At 36.5% G+C, this 22030-nt stretch overlaps 1 protein-coding gene across 2 annotated transcripts in view; it reads left to right on the forward strand.

The window, feature by feature from the left end:
• The window catches only part of CPXM2 (carboxypeptidase X, M14 family member 2), a 112493-nt gene that overhangs the window by 78273 nt on the left and 12190 nt on the right, over nt 1–22030 (forward strand). For both annotated transcript variants that reach the window (XM_026669135.2, XM_087964356.1), the window contains exons 8-12: nt 2734–2857; nt 5252–5448; nt 8366–8545; nt 10610–10907; nt 21116–21255. In XM_026669135.2, coding sequence (XP_026524920.1) covers nt 2734–2857; nt 5252–5448; nt 8366–8545; nt 10610–10907; nt 21116–21255 — 939 coding nt within the window. The remainder of the gene's footprint in view (nt 1–2733; nt 2858–5251; nt 5449–8365; nt 8546–10609; nt 10908–21115; nt 21256–22030) is intronic.

Here is a 22030-nt window from a genome sequence, read left to right on the forward strand (position 1 = left end):
GTTGGATATAGAGATAATAAAGCTTAAATAGTAACACATATTGAACCATAAAGATTATGTTCTCTGTTACAGCATCTGCCTCTGGAATAGCACTAGAAATCTATGTGGCTCCAGTCTTGGTGGCATAAGTCTCTCAGATTCAGGAGTAGAGACATTACTGAGCCAATGACAATATTTTGTGAATTTGTATCCAGACGTGTATCTTCTTCCTATTTTGTTTTGTTATTCTATTTTTTTTTCTATCTCTAGTGTCGGATAAAAATGTTTCTTTTCTTTTTTTTTTTTTCAACTAGCAAAAGAGAAATTTGGTGGGAATAGTCTTCCGGACTTGTGGGATCCAAAACCTTCTCTCAGGGAGTGTTAATTCAACTCAGAGATGCTTCCTGTTCATAAGGGGATGTGTCATCTCTTCATTGCCAATTTACTTGTTAATAATACTTTATGAAACTTGTCTGCCTCCTAACTCTCAATGATTCTGGCTAACTCATATGAATCAAATGAAGAAATTACAATAAAACCAATGAAAGTTTTTTTAAAAAGACAATAAAAGCAATGGCTGGTTATGACTCACACAGAGAAAGAAAGTAAAAGTCTATTTATTCGATAAATAATTCATTTCAGGGTAGCCAATGATTTTCAATTGGGCAGGATTATCAAAATCTGATGTTACTTGATTTCAACGATCATTCTTTATTAGTCTGCCTTAGTATAACATTAAATGTTACAATTTCTTATTGAGATTTTCATGTTTGTTGCTCATTCATTTTTTAAAAACATTACATTATAAGATCTATCAGTGTTAATGTCAATTCTCCAGGAAACAACACAGTTTAGGAATCATGTTCCTGCTACATGTTTAAATAAATCATCATATCAACATCAGAAGCAAGCTGTTGAAGGATGTTTGAATTATGGTTTGCACTCCTAAAGGATCATTTCCAAAATACAGTGGTGCCTTGGTTCTCAATTGTTTTGAAATTTATAAAATTGGGTACTCAATGCATTTTGATGAGAAAATTTTGTCCTGGTACTCAATGCTTGTTTGGTACTCAATGCACAAGCTAGAACTTGTCACTGTTGGTTGCCTCATGACTTGCAACCCTTTCCAGTTGAAACAAAGAATGATGCATTAGTCACATGGTAACTCGCCTTGTGCACATCCCCTTGCAGTCTTGTCTCAGTCTTATCTGTGTTCATTTTGTGTATTTTTGCACTTTTTTTCTCATCAGTACAAGTAAAGTATGCAATGAAATTTCATTTTAATGTATGCCGATTAGTGTACATTCAAAGTTATTCTAAGTCTACGTGAAGTTTTTATTTAATTTAATTTAAGTATACAGTAATTTTTAGGTTTATTTTTCATATAATGATGTACAATCCTATCCTCTTACATATTGCCTTAAAATGTGCATTGTCTTTGGTTTGGGGATGCATCAAATTTATTTATATTATTCCTTCTGGGAAAATCTGTCTGATACTAATCTTTTTTGATACTGATTGTCCCTCTCAGAACCAATTAATAATGGGTACTGAGGTAGCACTGTATTCATCTCAAATTTGTCAGTAGCAAATACTACTGGGATTACAGGAAATACAGATGAAACAAATAAATAGATGGATTGAATTTGGCTGAAGATCCTAAGTCAATCACTGAAAGATAATTCATTATAAGTTGGCTCATAGCACTAGATTCTCCTCAAAAATTGTATCTGGCTTAGATTTGCCAACTTTCTTCTGTAGCCTTTAGTACAATGGTGAGGTACAACTGAATTAAGGTTTGGTCTAATTAATGGTTCCTTTAAGGAACTTATGCAGGAATTTACTTCCAGAATGTTAATAAAATAAATAACTATTATTATGAATTCAATTATTATTAATAATAATATTATAAATTTATAATAGTTGCCTATGATTGAATCAACCTAGATATTGACCTTATAATTGTTCCAGTTGTTAATAGATATGACTACATAGTAAGAGACTATGTTTTTGTAAACACAAACAAAATAGAGTGCTTCATGTACCTATGGTCAGCTTGTATGGCATCTTTCAGAAATAGAAAAAGAACCAAAATGTCTTTTTTAAAAATTCTATAAGGTTTAAAAACCCATAACAATTTATAAGTGAAAAATAATAAATAATCCATTGTTTATTTACCTTTTCTATTAATTTTTTAAAAACATCTCTTAGGCCTAAATGTCAAACAGGTCAACGGATAGTAGTATATAGATCAGGGATGTCAAACTCACAGGCTGCAGGTCGAATGCATCATGTATTGGCCCCGCCCCCATCCGGTTTAGCGAAGGGGAAAAAAGACTGGATGAGTCACATGACACCACCATGATGACATGAGTTTTGACACCCCTGATATAGATTATGACTATGTGAAGCTTTGGTTTGAAAATGTGATTCAAGGGTGAATAAATTAATTCTCCAAATTAAAACAGTTTTTCAAGCCAGGTCAGCAATTTTGACTGAAACACTAAATGCAATGAGATGCCTCCAATCAATTTGGAAAATGGAATTAGCTTGTTTTCCCAACTTGAATTCAATCAAATTAGGTCAATAATCCAAATTGAACTGAGTTTGATTTGGATCAGAATTGATGTGCACTTTTAACAGATAACAACCACAACAACAACAAAAAAGCAAGGGCGAGGTAAAACTTTGAATCCATTTCCTGACCAATTATTATATAAATATCTTATTTTGCTTGTGTGTTTTTTTTAACAGCTGATGAAGGTGGTAAATGAGATGTGTCCAAATATCACAAGAATTTACAATATTGGAAAAAGTCATCAAGGGCTAAAGCTGTATGCTGTTGAAATATCCGACAATCCTGGAGAACACGAAGTTGGTTAGGATTACATTTTTACAAAAATAAATGTGACGGCTTTGGGGATGATGATTTTGGAATGTTTAAAATTTTAAGATTTATGTACGTATAGTTCTTGTGGTTGATGTCTGTTCATTTAGAATACCCAAATCCAACCTGGTGCCCTTTAGATTTTGTAGTTCCTACAGTTCCTAGAATATAAATCTCATAAATAAATAAACAAACCAGTAAATTAATATCAGCCACAATGATTACACTGAATACTAATAGGGTATATAACGCTTTTAGAAAAGAAAACAAATACCTCTTCAGGCCTCTACTAAAAGCAACTATTATAATATAAACATTGCTTTATTAGATATTCCAAAATGCTTCCTACAGCTTAAAAAATACCCTACATCAGCTGAATCATATGACTGATGTCTAAAAATATGCTCTTTTTTAGTTCTTCAGATTGAGTTGAATAAGACCTCCTGAGTTAATCCAGGCCTCTTTGGAGAGATTCTGTACTTCCAAGAGGTGAAATAAGAGAAGCCTGCTAAAATGACTGGAATTAAATCATTCTGAGCAATTTGCTCCTCTTTCCCCAAGTCCCCAAATAATGTTTTGATTTTGTTTCTTCAAGAAGGAAAGGAGAGATGGAGAATGAAGAGGAATGGAATTGAGCTGACTTAATTAAATTGAATGACTAACAAATATATCTTCTAAATGCAGGAAATAGTTCATAAGTCACGTTTCAGATGCAGCGGTTTGGGGTTACTAGTTAGTTACATTTATTACTGAGATGTTTTATGAAACCGCTCATAAAGACCTTTACCTGAATACATATACACACAGACTCTCTGTCTCTGTCTGTCTGTCTGTCTGTCTGTCTCACACATACACACATTTATTGCAGAATTATATTGAAAAACAAACAGGACTATCAGGTTTTTATAATATTATTAAATGTTGGTATCAATTTTATTAAAACTAATCATAGACAATACCAGGATTCATTCTGTCTTTTTCCTTTACTGTGTTTTAGAGCATGACAAGAACATTATTTTTGTTTTCTGCTAGGAGTTATCTTTAAAAAATCAGCAGGATAAATTTTTGCAACAATAGATTATAGATTTAGGGTGATTATAGATTTAGGGTGGGTCTCCCCCACTCCCAGTTCCACAGAGTATATGGATATTGGTTGGAGATTAAAAGACAAAAATGATCTCTTAAGATGAGAAAAAAATGCTTCAACTCTTGAACATAAAAAACAGTTTCTTTTAACTCCTTTAAATCCCTTAATGTAAACAAAAGTCTTGTCACTAAAAAAATGGAAAGGTTAGTGCAGCCAGAACACATGACTGTTCACCCCTGATGTAGAAAATATGGAAAAAAGACACCTGACTACAGCCGGGAACCCAGTTGTCAGTCAAACAAGGGTTGATAAGTAGCCGCATTGCCTTAATCAAAAGAGATATTATTCTGTTGCCTGAAGAATAACTCTGTATAGTTTTTCTCAGAAAAACATTGGCAATGAAAAGAAAATTCCCTTGAAATCCCTTGTTCGAAAATGAAGGCTATGTGGAAAATATAAAAAAAAATAGTTGTTTGGACTATTTCATTTCAAAATATATAGAATGAAGATGAAAATCATATAAAGTGGTTTCCTTTATCTCTCTTTTTCCTTGTTATAAGTTGTGCAGGACCGACAGCAGCATAGGACTCATATTACAGCTTCCTTCTAGTTACATGTCCTTCAATATGTTTTTATGAGTAATATCTCAACATATGACATCATATTTCTCCAAAGATATTCAAGTTGCTGGTTGACAGAGGCAAAAATGTTACTCCACAGAATCTGCAGATGCTACTTCCTTAAAAGGACCCTGATGTCATATCATTCTAAGACATTTTGGAACATTCCACTGGAAAGAAATGTTGAAAGAGCCGTCTGTCACCCTGAGTAGCATGGAATGTCTTAAAATATTTTGAGAGTTAGAAGCAAAATAAAACCCCTTGGGTACCCTCTAAGTTCAGGGGTGTCAAACTCAATTTCATTGAGGGCTGCATCAGGGTTGTGTTTGGGAGGCATGGCAAGGGTGGGCATGGCCAGTTTGACATCATTCATGTTGGTGGGGTCACCTGTGGTGGCCCAAGCACTCTGCCAGCAAAAATGGAGCTCTGTTTTCTCTGGCAGAGGCATCACGGGCCAGTCCTTCGCTGTTTTCGGGGCAGCTCCACAGGCTAGACCTAAGCATCCCATGGCTGGATCTGGCCTGCAGGCCTTAAGTTTGACACCCCGCTCTAAGTGTTTATAGTCATCAAGCTCCTGCATAAATTAGAAATCCAACCTTCACTTTCAGTGTAAGAATAAGTTGCAAAAACAGACCAAAGAAAGACTTATTGCCAACTTTTTTTTTTAATTTTGAATAGGTGAACCTGAATTTCGGTACATGGCAGGGGCTCATGGGAATGAGGTGCTTGGGCGTGAGCTACTACTTTTGTTAATGCAATTTATGTGCCAAGAATATCTTGCTGGGAATCTACGCATTAAGCATCTCATCGAGAGTACCAGAATTCATCTTCTTCCTTCAATCAATCCAGATGGATATGAGAAAGCCTATGAAGGGGTAATGTGGTAAACCATCAATACAAATGCTGTTTTCAAATGTAATAAAATAGAGCTCAACTTCTAGTGGCTACATGAAAAAGCATGTGTACTGGTAGTCCTCAATTTATGACCATAATTAAGCCCAAAAGGTATGTTGCTAAGTGAGACATTTTTTACATGAGTTTTGCCCCAGACTTTTCTTGCCACATTTGTTAAATGAATCACTGCAGTTCTTAAATTGGTAACCAGGTTAAGTGAATCTGGTTTCACCATTGCCTTTGCTTGTCATAAGGTCATAAAAGGGGATCACACAGCCCCAGGACATTGCAGCCATCATAAACATGAATCAGTTGCCAAGCATCTGAATTTTGATCACGTGATCATTGGAATGCTGCAACAATCATGTGTCAAAAAGGTCATAAGTCACTTTTTTCATTGCTATTATAACTTTGAACGGTCAATAAATAAACTGTTGTAAGTCAAGGATTGACTTCCCAATCTAGTTCACAGGACAATATTTTCTGGTAATATTAATACATATTTTCTTCAAGATCTGCTAGGTGCCTGAGCACAGCTCACTTTATGGTAAAGGGGTATTTCTTTTTTCTTTTTAATTGAAAAATGTAGATGGTAAGATGTCACTGCAGTTTTCATGCGCTTCCACCTTAAAATAGTCTGACATTTTCCTGTCCGTGTTTTAGAAACCACAACAAATTAGAGCCTCATCTTTTTCCTGAGGCTTGCTTTAATTTGGATATAACCCAAAATGAGATGCTTTTTTCTAAAGTTTACTTCATTCCCTTAAAGTAATCACTATGGGCATTACTGTATCTGCTGCCAAATGTTGATTTCAAATTGCCAGCCTAGTATTTTGAAATAACATATATATTCCAAGCTTCTAATGTCAAAATAGGAATAGTTTGAACCTTTAAGAGATTTTTGTGGCAGATCTTTTGGGAAGTGATTTGATTAGTCTTTCGTTTCTTCCAGTAATTCACTTAAGTTGACATCTTGGTTCTTTAGTCAACATTTCTTTAGTGGCAAAAATGCCTAAGCAGCATATTGTACAATTAAAGGAAAAAGGTAATGTCAGAAGAAGCAATGAGACAACCTCTTTGTAAAAAGAGGTTTTTGTAAAAAAGGTTCTTAGACAACCTCTTTGTAAAAAGCAATGCTTTTTTAAAAAACCAGATATGCTGTTTGTTTGTTTTTTCTAAAGACAATATTTTATAGGAATATTATTGTGGTCCTGATTTTGTTCTAATCCACAAGTTCTCAATCATAATATTTATTACCAATAGCATTTAGCATTTAAGTTTATATCCTGCCCCATAGTGCTTTACAGTACTCTCTGGGTTGTTTACAATAATTATTTGCACATTGCTCCCAACAATCTAGGTTCTCATTTTACAAACCTTGGAAGGATGGAAGTCAACAGCTGAGTCAACTGTGAGCGCCCATCAGGATCAAACTCCAGGCTGCAGGCAGAGTTGCCTGCAGTACTGCACTTTAATCCTTATGCTACCAGATTATAATATTGAGTACTAGGTAGAAATGTGTTTATAAACATAATAAAGCATGTGTAAAATGTTTTCCTCCCACACTACCCTAGTCCTGTGGAAATCTGAAGAAATGGAACCTGTGTGACAGTTGTGGGGAGGATAAAAAGAGCCTATCTTATAAATGGCAACTTAGTCCAGGTGGCATCTCAAATGCTTCAAGAGAGTATGCCTTAATAATTCAGTATAGATGAGAAATTTATTATAGGAATTTCCAAGATACTGTATTTACTCCAGAATAGCATTAAATGTATTTTACTGAAATCTATATAATTTTTGCTTCCTTGATCTTATGTAGCTATGCTGGGCTTTACCAACTATTACACTGAAGAAAGTATGTATAGAATTGTCTTGCATTTGAAAAGAAGAGGATAGAATCCATTAAACTAGAGTAGGGAAACTTTGGATCTTCAAGTATGGATAACCCACATCTCCCTGAACTCCAGCTAAGAGAACCTAGTTGTGAGGGATACTACAAGCTAAATCCATAACATCTGGAGAGCCACAGCTTCCCCATACTATGTGTATGTGCACATTATGTGTGAAATCTTCTTCAGGCTAACCTGATTTTTTTTGTGAACATGCTTTGTAATTTCTTGGCAATGATACAAAAGGAGCTTTCCCCTTGCCTTCTTTCAGAACATCATTCAACTTCCTAATGTAGCCTATGGCCTTGGAATGTCCCATGGGTCTCCCATCTAAATTCAAGCCATGTTCAACCCTGCTTAGTATTTAAGATTGGTCAAGGTTAGCTAGAAGCTGTCACTATTACTTGCTCCATTTGTATTAAGTTATTAGTATTTGTAACTAAAATAATGTTGACAAAATCCTAACATCACATTTCTGGGAATCAATTATGCCAAAATTCAGTTGTGGCTGCCTCCAGATACAATTACTATTCAGTGCTGGGTTTTTTATTTACAAAGTGGCATTTTATGTTTTGACATAATTCACATTCTTTGCTGCAGCTTTAATGATATACAGACCAGGACATTTGTAATAGCAGGGAAAAGAAAAGAAGGGATCATCATATTCAAAAGTATACTGAGAAAGAAGTCCAACAAAATGTCAAAGTTTTGGGGATAAGGGAATAAATGTGAATTAAATGAGTCATCCTTGCATCCTACTGAACTGTGGATTTAAGTTAGACATGCTGTCCAATTGTTCAAATTATAATGTGGAGAAAAACAAAGAATGGGGTACAAAAGAATGTGGTATTTTAGTCAATCCATTTTCAAAACCAAAATGACTTATTTTGCACAAAGGAGATTAGTTTTATCACTATAAGAAAAGTAGGCGGAGTTGTCATTATATTCCCGCAATAAATTGCAGTTATAAAATAAGCCAAATGATCTGAACATTGCATTATTATTATAGGGTTCTGAATTAGGAGGCTGGTCTTTAGGACGATGGACTCAGGAAGGTATTGATATCAACAATAACTTCCCAGATTTAAATACACTTCTCTGGGAATATGAAGATCGGAGAAGACTTCTGAGAAAGGTCCCAAATCATCAAATTCCGATTCCAGAATGGTATCTGTCTGAAAATGCTACAGTAAGTAGAAATTTTTACAAAGAAAAATGTCAAGTGATTTGGAGTAGTTGAAAATTATCTCAGTTCTGTTCACTACAAAATAGCACAGCACATTCCGATATGTATAATTTATAATTTTATAATTTAATATTATTCAAGTAAGGCTACTGACCTTTCTATAATCTACTTCTAATGTTGTAATCTAAAATATAGATTTCAAGTACTTTATAATGTATAATTTAGCATGCTCTGGGTTGTTGTTGTTTTTACCCATATCATTCTGATAGCTTTGGGCTAAAAATTTTCCAATGGGAGATGAACCAGAAGTTTCCAGAATGATTTTTTTTTAAAAGTCAAATGGTGGCTGTCTATGGAGATTCAGGCATCGAGATCATGGTTGTCCCAAAGGTGCTCTTTCAAGAGGCAATTGGACTTTCTGGTTTTTCTTTAGAGACATTTTGTTTGTCATCCAAGAAGCTTCTTCACCTCTGACTGGATGGTGGGGAACTGATGTATGGCAGTGAAATTCTCTACCATCCAGTCAGAGCTGAAGAAACCTCTTGGATGAGAAGCTGAAGAAGTTTCTTGGATGAGAAGCGATATTCAAAGAAAAACCAGAAAGTCCAATTGCCTCTTGAAAAAGCACCTTCGGGTCAAATGGAAGCTGCAACAGAATTGGAAGCCGTATACCCTCTGTTACATGCTGCGTCTTGACTTTTCTGACTATACCAAACACTCCTGAAGAATTTATCAAAAATATAATCTTCAATAATGCTAATGGAAATGCTACACTGACTTGTGTAAATTGTTATTAATGGAAGATTTTTATTTATTTAATTTATTTATTTTGTCAAAAGCTTACAATACAATAGAAATAGGAACTAATAATTGGAGACAATAGGACAGGGATTGTATGCTTATGCAAGCCCCTTACAGACCTCTTAGGAATGAGGTGAGGTCAATAGAGGTTAGTTTGAAGGTAAAGGAGTGGGGGTTTGAGCAGGTGACAACAGAATAAGGTAGTGCATTCCAGGCATGGACCACTCTGTTGCTGAAATCGTACTTCGTCCAATCAAGTTTGGAATGGTTTACATTTAGTTTATATCTGTTGTGTGCTCTTGTGTTGTTGTGGTCAAAACTGAAATATTAATTAACTGGTAAGATGTTGTAATATATGATTTTTGTACTATGCTTAAGCCCAATCTTAGCTGGCTTAGTTCAAGGTTGTCTAAGCCTAGAATCTCAAGTCTGGTGGTGTAGGGTATTCTGTTGCGAACAGAGGAATGTAGTACTCTTCTGGTAAAATACTTTTGGACTCGCTCAGTTGTATTTATGTCTGATATACAGTGCGGTTTCCAGACAGCAGAGCTGAATTCAAGTATTGGTCTAGCAAAGGTTTTGAATGCCCTAGTTTGCAAATCAGTATTACCAGAGGAGAAGCTTCGTAAAATTAAATTTACAACTCTTAAGGCCTTTTTGGCAATACTGTTGCAGTGGGCTTTGGCGCTTAGGTCATTTGATATGAGAAGATGTAACATAGTTACATTGTTTGTCCTTATCCAAACATTGTTTCTTGCAACTATTACCTCCTAAAAGAGGATTTTTTAAACAGCTTATATTATTGTTAATAAAGAATCAGTGTGGTTCAGTTTTAGTGGAAGCCTTAAAATGAACATAGCCAGTTCTAACAGATTTGGGGCAAGGCTCCTTCCAAATCTGACCTTCACTAAACTCCTTTAGTGACTCCTTATTTTTCTCCATCAGCAAATTGTACACATTTATTTCCAAAGTGATTTGGAAATCAGACATTTTACAACCTGTTTCTGATTTTGATCATACTGGAACATTTATGGTCATTTTAGCAAAGATTGCTAAAACTTCCTTTTATATTTCTTTTATCATTACTTCAGTTCCCTTTGATATTTTTCTTGCATTTGTTGATTGTTCCAGACTCCAAAATTAAAACACCGTGAAGAAGCAAAGACACAGAATTGCCTTTGGATTATAAACTTGCAATTGTGTCCATGTATTCAGAAACTCTCTTGAAAAGCTAGCTTAGAATTCTGTACATTTCATCTTTCCTAGGTAGCTGTGGAAACACGAGCTGTGATAGCCTGGATGGAAAAGAATCCTTTTGTGCTTGGAGGGAATTTACAAGGAGGAGAACTTGTAGTTGCCTATCCCTATGATATGGTCCGGTCAGTCTGGAAGACACAGGAGCACACACCAACTCCAGATGACCATGTCTTTCGATGGCTGGCCTATTCGTATGCCTCTACTCACCGACTAATGACCGATGCTCGGCGAAGAGTATGCCATACAGAGGATTTCCAGAAAGAAGATGGAACAGTAAACGGAGCTTCCTGGCATACTGTGGCAGGAAGTAAGTGGTAGTTCAAAAATAAAAATTTAACAACTTGTCAAACACATGTCAAATATATAAATAGGCCAGGAGCCATGGTGGCACAGTGGTCAGAATGCAGTATTGCAGACTAACTGTGCCCACTGCCAGGGGTTCAGTCCTGACTAACTCAAGGTTGGCTCAACCTTCCGACCTTCTGAAGTCAGTAAAATGAGAACTCAGGTTGTTGGTGGAAATATGCTGACTATGTAAACCACTTAGAGGTGGCTGTAATGCACTATGAAGTGGTATATGCAGTATTTTTCGGTCTTTAAGACACTCCAAAACATAAGACGCACATTAGCTTTAGAGGAGGAAAACAAGAAAGAATATTTTTGCCTCTGCCTCCCAGCATCCATCTGACTAGTGTCCTTGCAGCAAACAGCACATTATCACAGCCCCAGTACATGGCTCGTCAGGGCTCCCCTCCATTGCACCCACCACTGGTCAGCTGAGCAACAGCTGGATTCTGCATTCCCTGCCAGTAGCAAACAGCAATGTTGACAGGTGGTGGTGGTGACAGGCGGCAGTTGAGGACACCGCTGCCACACCAACCCCTTCCCCCTGCCACAATATTTGCTCCATAAGACACACAAATATTTCCACCCACTTTTGGTGGGGGGAGTATGTCCTATAGACCAAAAAATATGGTAAGTCTAAGTGCTATTGCTATTTGTTCTTGTTTTTTTATCCTAACTGTACATTAAATGGCAGTCATCCACTAAACAGCAGGAAAGCAAAACTTTGTAATTATGTCCCAGTATAAGTCAGGTTTTGAGTTTTGAAAGATGTTCCTGGGCTAAGGCAGAAGTTACTGATTTTCCTTTGGCTTTTCACATGAATATTTTTATGGAATAGAGGGTTTAAATGATGTCTGGTTTACATAAATAGAATAGAGGCTATGCAACACAGTTCAAACAATTTTTTAATATGCATCTAAAGGAAGGAAAATGAGATACCGTATTTGCCGGCATATAAGACGACTTTTTTGCCCTGAAAAAGATGCCTCCAATTGGGGGGGTCGTCTTATACGCCGGGTCGTCTTATACGCCGGCAAATAGTAATTGGGAAGCACTGCGGCTGCCCGCGGCTGAGGCACTTTTGCGCACCGTGGAAACGAATCCCGTGAAGCCGAAAGGAGCAGCCAGCCTTCTCCCAGCTCCCAAGGAAACGAGGCTCGCACCGCCCGAGCTCCGCTGAGGTATCCGGCTGGGGCTGTCAGGAGTTGTTACCGCTGGCGCGGCTCCGCGCTGCTCCAGTCCCGCGTTGCCTCGGGAAGGGAAAGGCAAAGCCGCGGCTCTTCCTTTTGCCTTTCCCTTCCCGAGCAACGGGACTGGAGCACTGGAGCCGCGCCAGCGGTAACAACTCCTGACAGCCCCAGCCGGATACTTCAGCGGAGCCCGGCGGTGCGAGCCTCGCTTCCTTGGGAGCTGGGAGAAGGCTGGCTGCTCCTTTCAGCTTCACGGGATTCGCTTCCACGGTAGACAAAAGTGCCTCAAAAAAAAAAAAAAGTGCAAAGTGGAAGGCGTGCGGAAGAGGGGCGAGTATATAACAAACTATATTTTGAGTGGAAATGTTGGGGGGTCGTCTTATACGCCGGGTCGTCTTATACGCCGGCATATATGGTAACTCATTTAGGTATTGCAATAAACAAAGATATATGTGAATAAAAGAATTGCAAAAGCAATAAACAATAAGAAAAGAAGCCATAATTCTTGATTAATCCTGATATACTTTAGGAATTATCATCAACTTTTTAGAGTGATATGTATATCTTAAAAGTTGAGTGTTTTCATGTACAATTTTACCAAAATGGCTGCTGTGGTCGGCATATCCAATTTACTGAATGCAATTCTAAAAATATCAGAAAGATTCGCTGATGACTTTGCTTCATACTATTCCTCTAACTTTCCAAAATTGTCTCGATAAACTCAGCTTATCATTTTTCTGGCCACAATTCTAAACTTGATTGCAATATTTAAATTCTAAGAATTTTTCTGCTTGACCACATTGGACCCAGAAACATAGATGGAAAAACTTAGTACAATCATTAATTAGAAACACACAAAACATCAAAGAGCATAACATAAAGCATACATTCCTAACCCATAGACATCATGCATAATTAAAATCAGAAGAGCTCTACAAATCATTCAATACAATTATAATTAGCTAGAAAAGAAATGTTGAATTCTCAGTGGGGAATGCTATAAGAGGAACAATATAGGAATGTGTTGGCTGATTCCAGCTCTTCTTTCCCATATAGGCATGGTTATCAATTTGAATTTGACTATATCTACTTGCGACCAAAGCTGGTAGGAAGGTCTTAGTAAAAATCTTGTCCACACAAGTGTAAACAAATAAATTAATTTCAAATTAAAAGGTATTCTGTAGCAGTATGCCTTTTCAGCCTAACTCCCAGACTTTAATACCAAGGCACCTGTGTTGAGTATCTTTATGGCATGGCGCCTTAACCTGCTGCTTAATCATTGCCTTAGCTTTATGGAATTCGTGATTGACACAAGTTCTAGCTAAAGACCAGAACTTTTTTTTCTCCAAGAGGTTCCCTAGGTAAACTGGATGCTATTATGTAGAAGTAGTGAGGTCAGACCAAATAAGGAAATGACCCTATTAGTCAAACATAACAAAATAGTTAAAAGATACAAAGCTGAAGCTCCCACATCAGTTACTCTAAACCATGATTATACATGGGATGTTGAATTTAAGACACAGCTTAACAATTGGACTGAATTTTCCCTTTTGTAGAAAGTTATACTTCTTGTAAATAAATTCTAGAATTGAATGGTGGCTTCAGCGTGAAATATTTGGTGGCAAAAATAAATATTGGCCTACTTTTGCCCAATAAGAGCTAAGGATAGCTTTTTTGAGCATTCTTAGCTGCATATTTAGAGTGTGTCTTGACAAATAACATATTTTTAAAACAGCTTTTAATATTTAAAAAGCTTCCTTTTGTGCTTGGAGGGAATTTGCAGGGAGGGAAGCTTGTAGTTGCCTATTCCTGGAAGAGATAGAAATAATGTTAATCTACCATTGATCCTAATGGCCTAACTGATACTGGTAACTTTGAGCATTCTCTACCAGCTTCATCCAGGACATCATATCTAGATATTGCTTATTTAAATGCCATCTATATAATTTGTGCAGAAATATTCTTATCATAGGGAGTGTGATAGCTCAGTGGTTAAAGACTCTGATCTTGTTAGCTGGAGAGCTGACAGCCCAGGTTCAAGACCCAAGCTCCATGCAATGGGTGAGTTCTTACTACTTGCTCCAGCTTCTGTCCACCTAGCAGTTTGCAATGCAAGTAGATTAATAGGCACCACTTTGGTGGGAAAGTAACAGTGTACCAGGCATCTTTGGCATATAACCATGCAGGTCACTTGACCACATAAATATCTTCAGACAATGCTGGCTCCCTTGGCCAAGAAATGGTGATGAGCCCTACAGTTGGACACAACTGATAGAGAAACCTTTATCTTTACTATTCTTATCATGCTTGAGGCCAATGCTATCTTTTGTAATTGTCTGCAGGGAAGGGGCACACGTAAAGGGCAAATTATAACAGGTGCCTGATGATGTAATTACACAAATGACATCACTTATATGTGACTTCATCATGGTTTGTTTTTTTTAGAAAATGATATCACACACATGCCATTAATTTGACAGTAGGTTCTTCTGGTTACCACTGGTATGCTAAGTTCCTATTTTACAAAGATATCACACAATACATTTAATAAAGAATCAGGTAGGACAAGGTATCTAATAACTGTGTAACATATACCAAGGACAAGGTTATCTAATTACTTTCTCACAACATGATTAGATTAGCACAATCAAGAACAATTGCATTTACATTAATGAATAACTAACATTTACATTTGATCTCCTCATGCTGCGGATACATATATAGTCTATAGTCCCTTTAAAAAGAAGGAATTAATGCACTACAATTCTGAAAATATCTGAATGGGGGTTGGACTGAAGTTAAGATGCCATGCAGGGAGAATAATATTTAAGTGAGGAAAGGGCAGTAGATTCATTAATAAGATTTGTATTTTCACTGCATTAAAGGAAGGAAGTATTTAAGGGATTTAAGGATTTGGGGCTTGATGTAGCAAAATATTTTGCCTATGATTGAGTTCTGTAAAGTTGGTGAAGATCTGATTATTGTAGTATTCTGTCTTAGGAAGCAAAATCTTTTGGGCCATCTCTGTAGAACAGGAATGAAAAAAAGACCTCCTTTTTTGCCTTCTGTTTAAAGTTTGTCCACTCTTGTATATTTGTAACACAGCCAAAATTGATATCTCTAGTTCAGTCAAACTATTTATACAACTTAACAACAAAAGAGACTTAATTTCATTCTGATCAGCTGGGAAGACTCTTAGGGATATATTACATTCAATTCTATTTCTGTATGTTGTATGTCAAATGATACTTTAGAAGTGCTCAACCTCTGTCTTGACTCAGTCTGGTCTAGATAGAGATCGATAAACTGAAAATGAATCCTGGTGGCAATTCATAGACCAGGGTAATTGTTTCAGATGACCTTGCATTTTCTTTATAGAACTAGATGCACAATTTAGAGTGCTTCTTAATCTACCATTGACCCTAGAGACCAACTGATACTAGTAACTTTGAGCATTCTCTATCAGCTTCATCCAGAACAGCAGCAATAATATTTGCTATGTGGAAAACAATTTTGCTCTAGGAATATCTGTTTGGCCCACTGTAATTAACATATTTGAGGTCCTGAATAGTTTAATTTTTCAAATTCTGCAGAAATTAAAATTTGAATTTGATTTCGATCTAGATGAAACTATCATATCAATACTTAAGGAATTTCATTGTCTCTCTGGCCTCTAATTCCCTTGGTATAGGAGTGAGATTTATAGTAAAAACTTAAATGGCATGAGGTCCAATTCTATGAGCATTTTTCCCCATCTTGTCCTCTCTCTACAATATGATCTTCTAGGAATTTCTCCTTTATGTAAGCTCGTTGCAAGAAGCGTATTATGTCTTACTGTGGTGGTGCCTTGACTTTGGATGACTTTGCAATTTTTTTGATTGGCATAAATTTGTAGCTATTCACCTCAAATGAAAATGCTCTTTTCAACTGAGCCCTTTAAAATTTTAAATATGCTTTTCCCACCCTTTTGCTTCACTGATTGATTTGTCAATTTTACTATGGTCAGTCTCTGCAGAAACTGGCCTTTATAAAACCATCATCAAAATTTCCTTTAAATTTTATTTCCTGTGAATCTCAATAGCATTAATTTGAGATGAAATGTGCATGTGCACAACCATTTTGTTAGTTCCTGTTATTGTTGAGCATTTTTGGTAAGCCGATTATCTAGAAACTAAAAGCTGTATTATGTTTGCAGTGGATCACATAATATTGCCTTTACTATGATGATCTCATAATCTAAAATACATTTTTCATTTTACTTCTGTATTATACTTTAGAGTTATTTTTAATTATTGCTATTGAATTTCTATAATAAGTCTTGTATCTTTATGCAATATGAATTTCAAAATGCTGATTCCAGTTTCTTATCCTCTCTATGTGTTCTGAAATTCAGCTGTTCTGAAATCATACATCTCTACTAATTCTGGTCTACTGTAAACCCACAATCAAGAATTTAGGTTAGACTGATGATGATGAAAGAAATAATCTTTCATCATAATCTTTTAATCATAATCTTTTAATAAACTAAGTTTCATAATTACCTTTTGAACTTGCTTTTCCTTTGGTCACACAATACAAACTGTAATAAGACAGTTAATTTTTAATATGAAGACAATATAAAAAAATACAAATGTTGATTTAGATCTCCAGTTTACATTTCTATAGGCAGTAGGACCTTATTCTACGTCTTAGAAATATAAACTTTTTCCTTAACATTTCAAAAGAATACAGATAAGCAGATACAATGACTCTGTGCTTTATGTGATATTTCAAGATATTTTAAGAAACTGCTTAAAACGTAGCAGATAATTCATTTTTTGCAAAATATTAATTTCAAATCAGCAAACCTTTGGCATTTAACTGAAAAGGGAGACAATTTTAGCAGAGCTGCATCAGTCATTGCTCTCACATTTTAATCATTTAATCAACCCCCAAATTAACATCTATGTTATATAATCCACCCCCACATACTTTAGGGCTCATTAAGTACCCAAATATTCCTGTATGGTAATGTAAAAATTTTTCGCTTGTAATATATTTGCATTATTTTTACTATTATAAAATAAACGAATCTAAGAATTGTTAAAATGTATAGATGTGAGGGAAGAAGGTAGGAAGACCAGTGAAAGGTTTCAGCAAAGAAAGATCATTATCAAAACTTTATGCAGGGATCCTCAATATCCAGGGCTGAAAAATGAGGAGCAAAAATTTCTTACTGCATATGGATGCAAGATTTAAACCTGGAGTTGACATATAATTATAGCTAAATTCAGGGCTGGGCTTCAAAAATATTAGCAACGGGTTCTCTGCCTAGTTGCTGTCTGGGAGTGGCCATGGTGTGTGTGATCTAGTCAGCCTCCTATACCATGGAAGGCATTTTTTCCCTCCCCAGGCTCCGGAGGCTTTCCTCGAGCCTCCAGGAGGGTGAAAATGGCCTCCCTGGGCTCCGAGGTCTCTCTGGAAGCCAGAAATGGGCCTGTTCCTGGTCTTCCCAAACTTTTGGGAGGCCTGTTTTTCCCTCTCCCTGAGCCTCCACACATGCCCTACACTTACCTGCATCCAAAATGGGCAGCGTGAGGACTCCTGGGAGGGTGGGGTGCAGGGGTGGGATTCTACAGGTTCACACCTATTCGCTAGAACTGGTTGTTAACATTCAAAGCAGTTTCGAGAACTGGTTGTTAGAATAAATTACTGGCCTAATCCTGTAAGGAAGGCAGGAAGGAAACATTCTGGTGTTGCTTACAGAAACTGCCTCTCTGTTACCCCTTATTATATTCTTGGCAGGACTAGACTTCCTGTCTCAGGAACTTCTCTGGAGTTTTTTCCCCTCCTTTGCTGGTACTTTGCTTGTGTGGAGTGACCATTCAAAGTTACAATGGCACTGAAAAAAGTGAGTTATGACCATTTTTCACACTTATGACTGTTGCAGCATCCCCACAGTCATGAGAGGCCAAGTGAGGAGATGCGTGCCTCAATGTGAGTGATATTGAGTTGGCCACGCCCAGCCAATAACATGACCACCAAGCCACTTCCACCCAGACACATGACCACCAAGCCACGCCCACCAACTAAGCCATGCCCACAGAATCGGTTGTTAAAAAATTTGAATCCCACCCCAGTGGGCTTTGCCCACTGCTTGCACTATTAGGAAGAGATTTATTGCCATATTCATTATGAAGATCGTATAATTGGAAAGCAATAAATGGATCTATTTTTTTTCTAAATGCAAGTGTGATACTATGTTGGTCAAATAGCTGCTTAGGAAGTGATCTTAAAGCAGTGTTAGTATGCGACCACATCAGCCATATAGTGCTTATTCACCTACCAATAGACCAGCTTTTTGGAAGAGATTTCATTGCAGTCAAATGCATAGCTGTCAGCTACTGGTGAGAAAATGTAAAATCCATTATTTTTATCCTTATGGAGAAACGATAAAAGGATCTGTTCACCAACCCCAAAAAAGAGAGGCAGAATCTGCAGGTGGGCCACTCAATTCTGCCAGTTTTGAGGGTCCTACAATGAACATTGATTGATTAATTGATTCATTGACTGATTGATATTTTTCAGTCTACTTCTAAACTTATTTTGCTTAAAAAGGACACTTTTATAACAATGAAGTTAGGAATATTCATACGGATCTGTAAAGGGTAAAGGCTACTCTGAAGTATAATGGTTTAATTTAAACATGGGCTACAGAAGAAATGAATGGTGGATGATCTAGAAAGTCTTAAACCGCAACCAGTCATATCAAGTCTGCTGACACTGTGGATTGATTTAAAATACAATAATTCTCACATTAGAAATCACAACTTTCTATATGTATTTGTGAGATTATCCTGAAATTATACAAGCATGTCAGTGTTGGTGGGTATGGATATAAATTGGAAGCAAAACCTACTCTCTGCTAGAACTGATGATGTTATCTAGTTGGGTAATGAAATGACTGCAAGAAAACAAACAAGCTTGAGAGTACTTTTCATTTCAATCCTTTGTCAAATCCCTTTTCCTCACAGAAAGAGATGATAAAATAAATTGCTACCCTGACATCTACATTTCCAAAATATATTTATATTGCAGAAAAAAAAAGACAACTGAATCGCCAGAATAGGATGAAGCAAGAATTCCTACTAAAATGAAGTCAGACCACCCACAAGCTATATGGAATTTCAATGTTGCAAATGGAAACATCATTGCAATAATTTGCAGTAAAAACAGTACATAAAATCCCAGCTGTGTTCTATAATGGAACACAGCCAATGCTGTATACAATCCTGTATATTTTGTGTGTGTGTGTGTGTGTGTGTGTGTGTGTGTGAGAGAGAGAGAGAGAGAGAGAGAGAGAGAGAGAGAGAGAGAGAGAGAGAGAGATCTTAGAAAACAAAATAAAAACCCCTTTATGGAGCTAGGAAGTAATATCTTTGCAACAATGAGAAACTATAAAAAATCTTCTCTGATTGCTAGTCTTGAAACAATAATTTGCCGAAGCTCAGAAACAAGGAATCAAGACATGACAAGAAATTCCATTAACGAGGAATATGATTTCTCATAATGTCTGCAGGGTTTCGGTATTACCAATGGAAATACTCCTTTTTTTTGCCATATTAAAAACACAACATTTGAAATAAGTGAGTTCAGCTTCTGAAGCAAAGATTAGCTTGAGAATACACAGTTCCATAGTTGATTCTGTCCAGGGAAAAGGCATTGTGTAAAAGGGTCAATAATTAAATTAATCCAGACATTAGTTCACAAAGTGTGTGTCAACCCTGAAGCTGGCCTGACCGAAGCCATTTTTTACTGCTTCAGTGTTGCGCACCCTGATAGTGTGTTCTTGTGCTCTTTAATTAACTTGGACATTGATATGACTATTATGTGACATTGACCCTATATTGTTATTCATTAATCTTCATATACTTTGTAGGAGAGAGCTGTTTTTAGACTATGGCAGCCAAAACCCAGGAGATGTCTGGTAGCATTTTTTCAGATTAACAAACTGAATTGAAAAGCATACATTTTTTGAGCTCATTCTGATTCATGAATCTTTGCTGTTAGTCATATCTAGAATCTTAGGGTTAGAACAACTGATTATCAACAGGTACATATAATGAAACATATAGCTACTTTCTCGAGGAAAATAACAGCTTTGAGAAGGTTATAAGGATGAAAAACAATGAGGGAGGGGAGAAATTATCCTTGTCCTTCCTTCAAATTCATCTGGGGAGAGCCAAGTTGAAGTTTAGAAGTTAGGAGAAAAGATTAAGAGTCATCCTTGCTCATAGTCTAACTTCTACACGTCTTGATCAGAGTGTTAGAAAAAGATTTATTACAACTATGTGCATGATGGATAGCTAGCACTCAAAATGCATTTTCTGTTGAAAGCGTTGATCCCTGGCTGGATTTGTGTTATGGCTATTTTAAATCTGAGAGCTTGAGAATTTCTTCTTTTTTAAATTTTTCAAATACTGTTCCTCTAATAATAGCAGCTTAGTTGGAGAAGCTCTTTTTCTGAAGTACTTTTCAACCAGAAGATGGTTTGTTGCATTTTCAATCATTAATTTGTAATATCCTCTGGTTAAGAAAAGATAGCTTTTGAACCTCTGAAGAAAGTGGTAATAAAAAAGAAGTCTGCAGTTTCCTAAAAAATGTTTTATATTAGATTTATGCATATTAGCTTTGAACTTGTTTCAAATTTGGCTCTGAATATGTCCTCATATCTATAAAGGCAAGATGTTTACATGCCAGATCATAGCCATCGTTTTTTGGCTCTAATTTAATGTTCCACTACAAAACCTTTAACGCTGATTTAATATTATGTGACTTCCTTTTAATTAAGTTACTGATATATTTTAAAATACACATTCTAGAAATACCAAATCCATTTGTAACTATTACGATAAATGCTTGATTTTTTTAAAAAAATAACTCTATTTAGTCTCAAAAGAAATGACAGTTTGTTTTTTTGTTCTTTTCATTGCACTTACAGGCATAAATGACTTTAGCTATCTACATACAAATTGTTTTGAATTGTCTATATATGTTGGCTGTGATAAATACCCTCATGAAAGTGAATTACCAGAAGAATGGGAAAATAACCGGGAGTCACTTATTGTTTTCATGGAACAGGTAAGTAGCAAAACAATATGGTTGGTAAAGTTGGATCTGTTTCTAACGTAATTCTTAACAGGAATGGGTGAAATTTGTTGATCATAATTTCTTGCCAAAGGTGTTGTTTCTAGGAAACAGAAAGCAAAGATTTTATTTTAGTTTTCAAACAAGTGGACATTTCAGCCTCTGATGTGAATTAGCATTCTTCACTACTACTCACAAATACATAAATACATAAGAGGGAGGGACTTCCGGTTTGAGCTTCTTCGGCGACAGACCGAAACCTCGTCTCTCCGAGGCTTCGATCCGTGCTCACCACTGGAGCGCCCCGAGCCGGCTGGTTTCAGGGCTAAGCCACCCTGTAGAGGTGGTGAAGAGTGGGGAGACTGCCTGCATCTCTCCTCCCCAGCTGCCCATTACTCCCTTTCCCGAAGGCGGTTGTAGTGGTGGTCAGAAATGGCCACCACAAAGAAGAACTCGACCAGAAAAGAATGTGCAGGAGGAAGATAAGAAGAGAAAGTTTTGGTTGACCGGGTCAAACAGCAAAAGCAACAAATAAGGTACCCTGGAATTTAAACTTAACAACATTGTTCCCAAAGAAGATTTTGAAGCTGCGAAGGAGAGAGAGAAGGGAAAGGATTAGGTTTTTTTTCTTCCCTTCCTTATACTGACAGCTAAGAGACTTAAGCAAGAAACTGAAAAAAAAAATCCACTTTGACATTAATAGGCATCTAAGCTGAAAATAAAAGTCAAAGGGATAAATAAAGATTTCTGGACATTTAAAAGTTTTTAA

The sequence above is a fragment of the Notechis scutatus genome, chromosome 4 (assembly GCF_049901735.1).
Source record: "Notechis scutatus isolate UNSWTSFEM ecotype Mainland chromosome 4, rNotScu1.2, whole genome shotgun sequence".
NCBI classification, from domain to species: Eukaryota; Metazoa; Chordata; class Lepidosauria; order Squamata; family Elapidae; genus Notechis; species Notechis scutatus.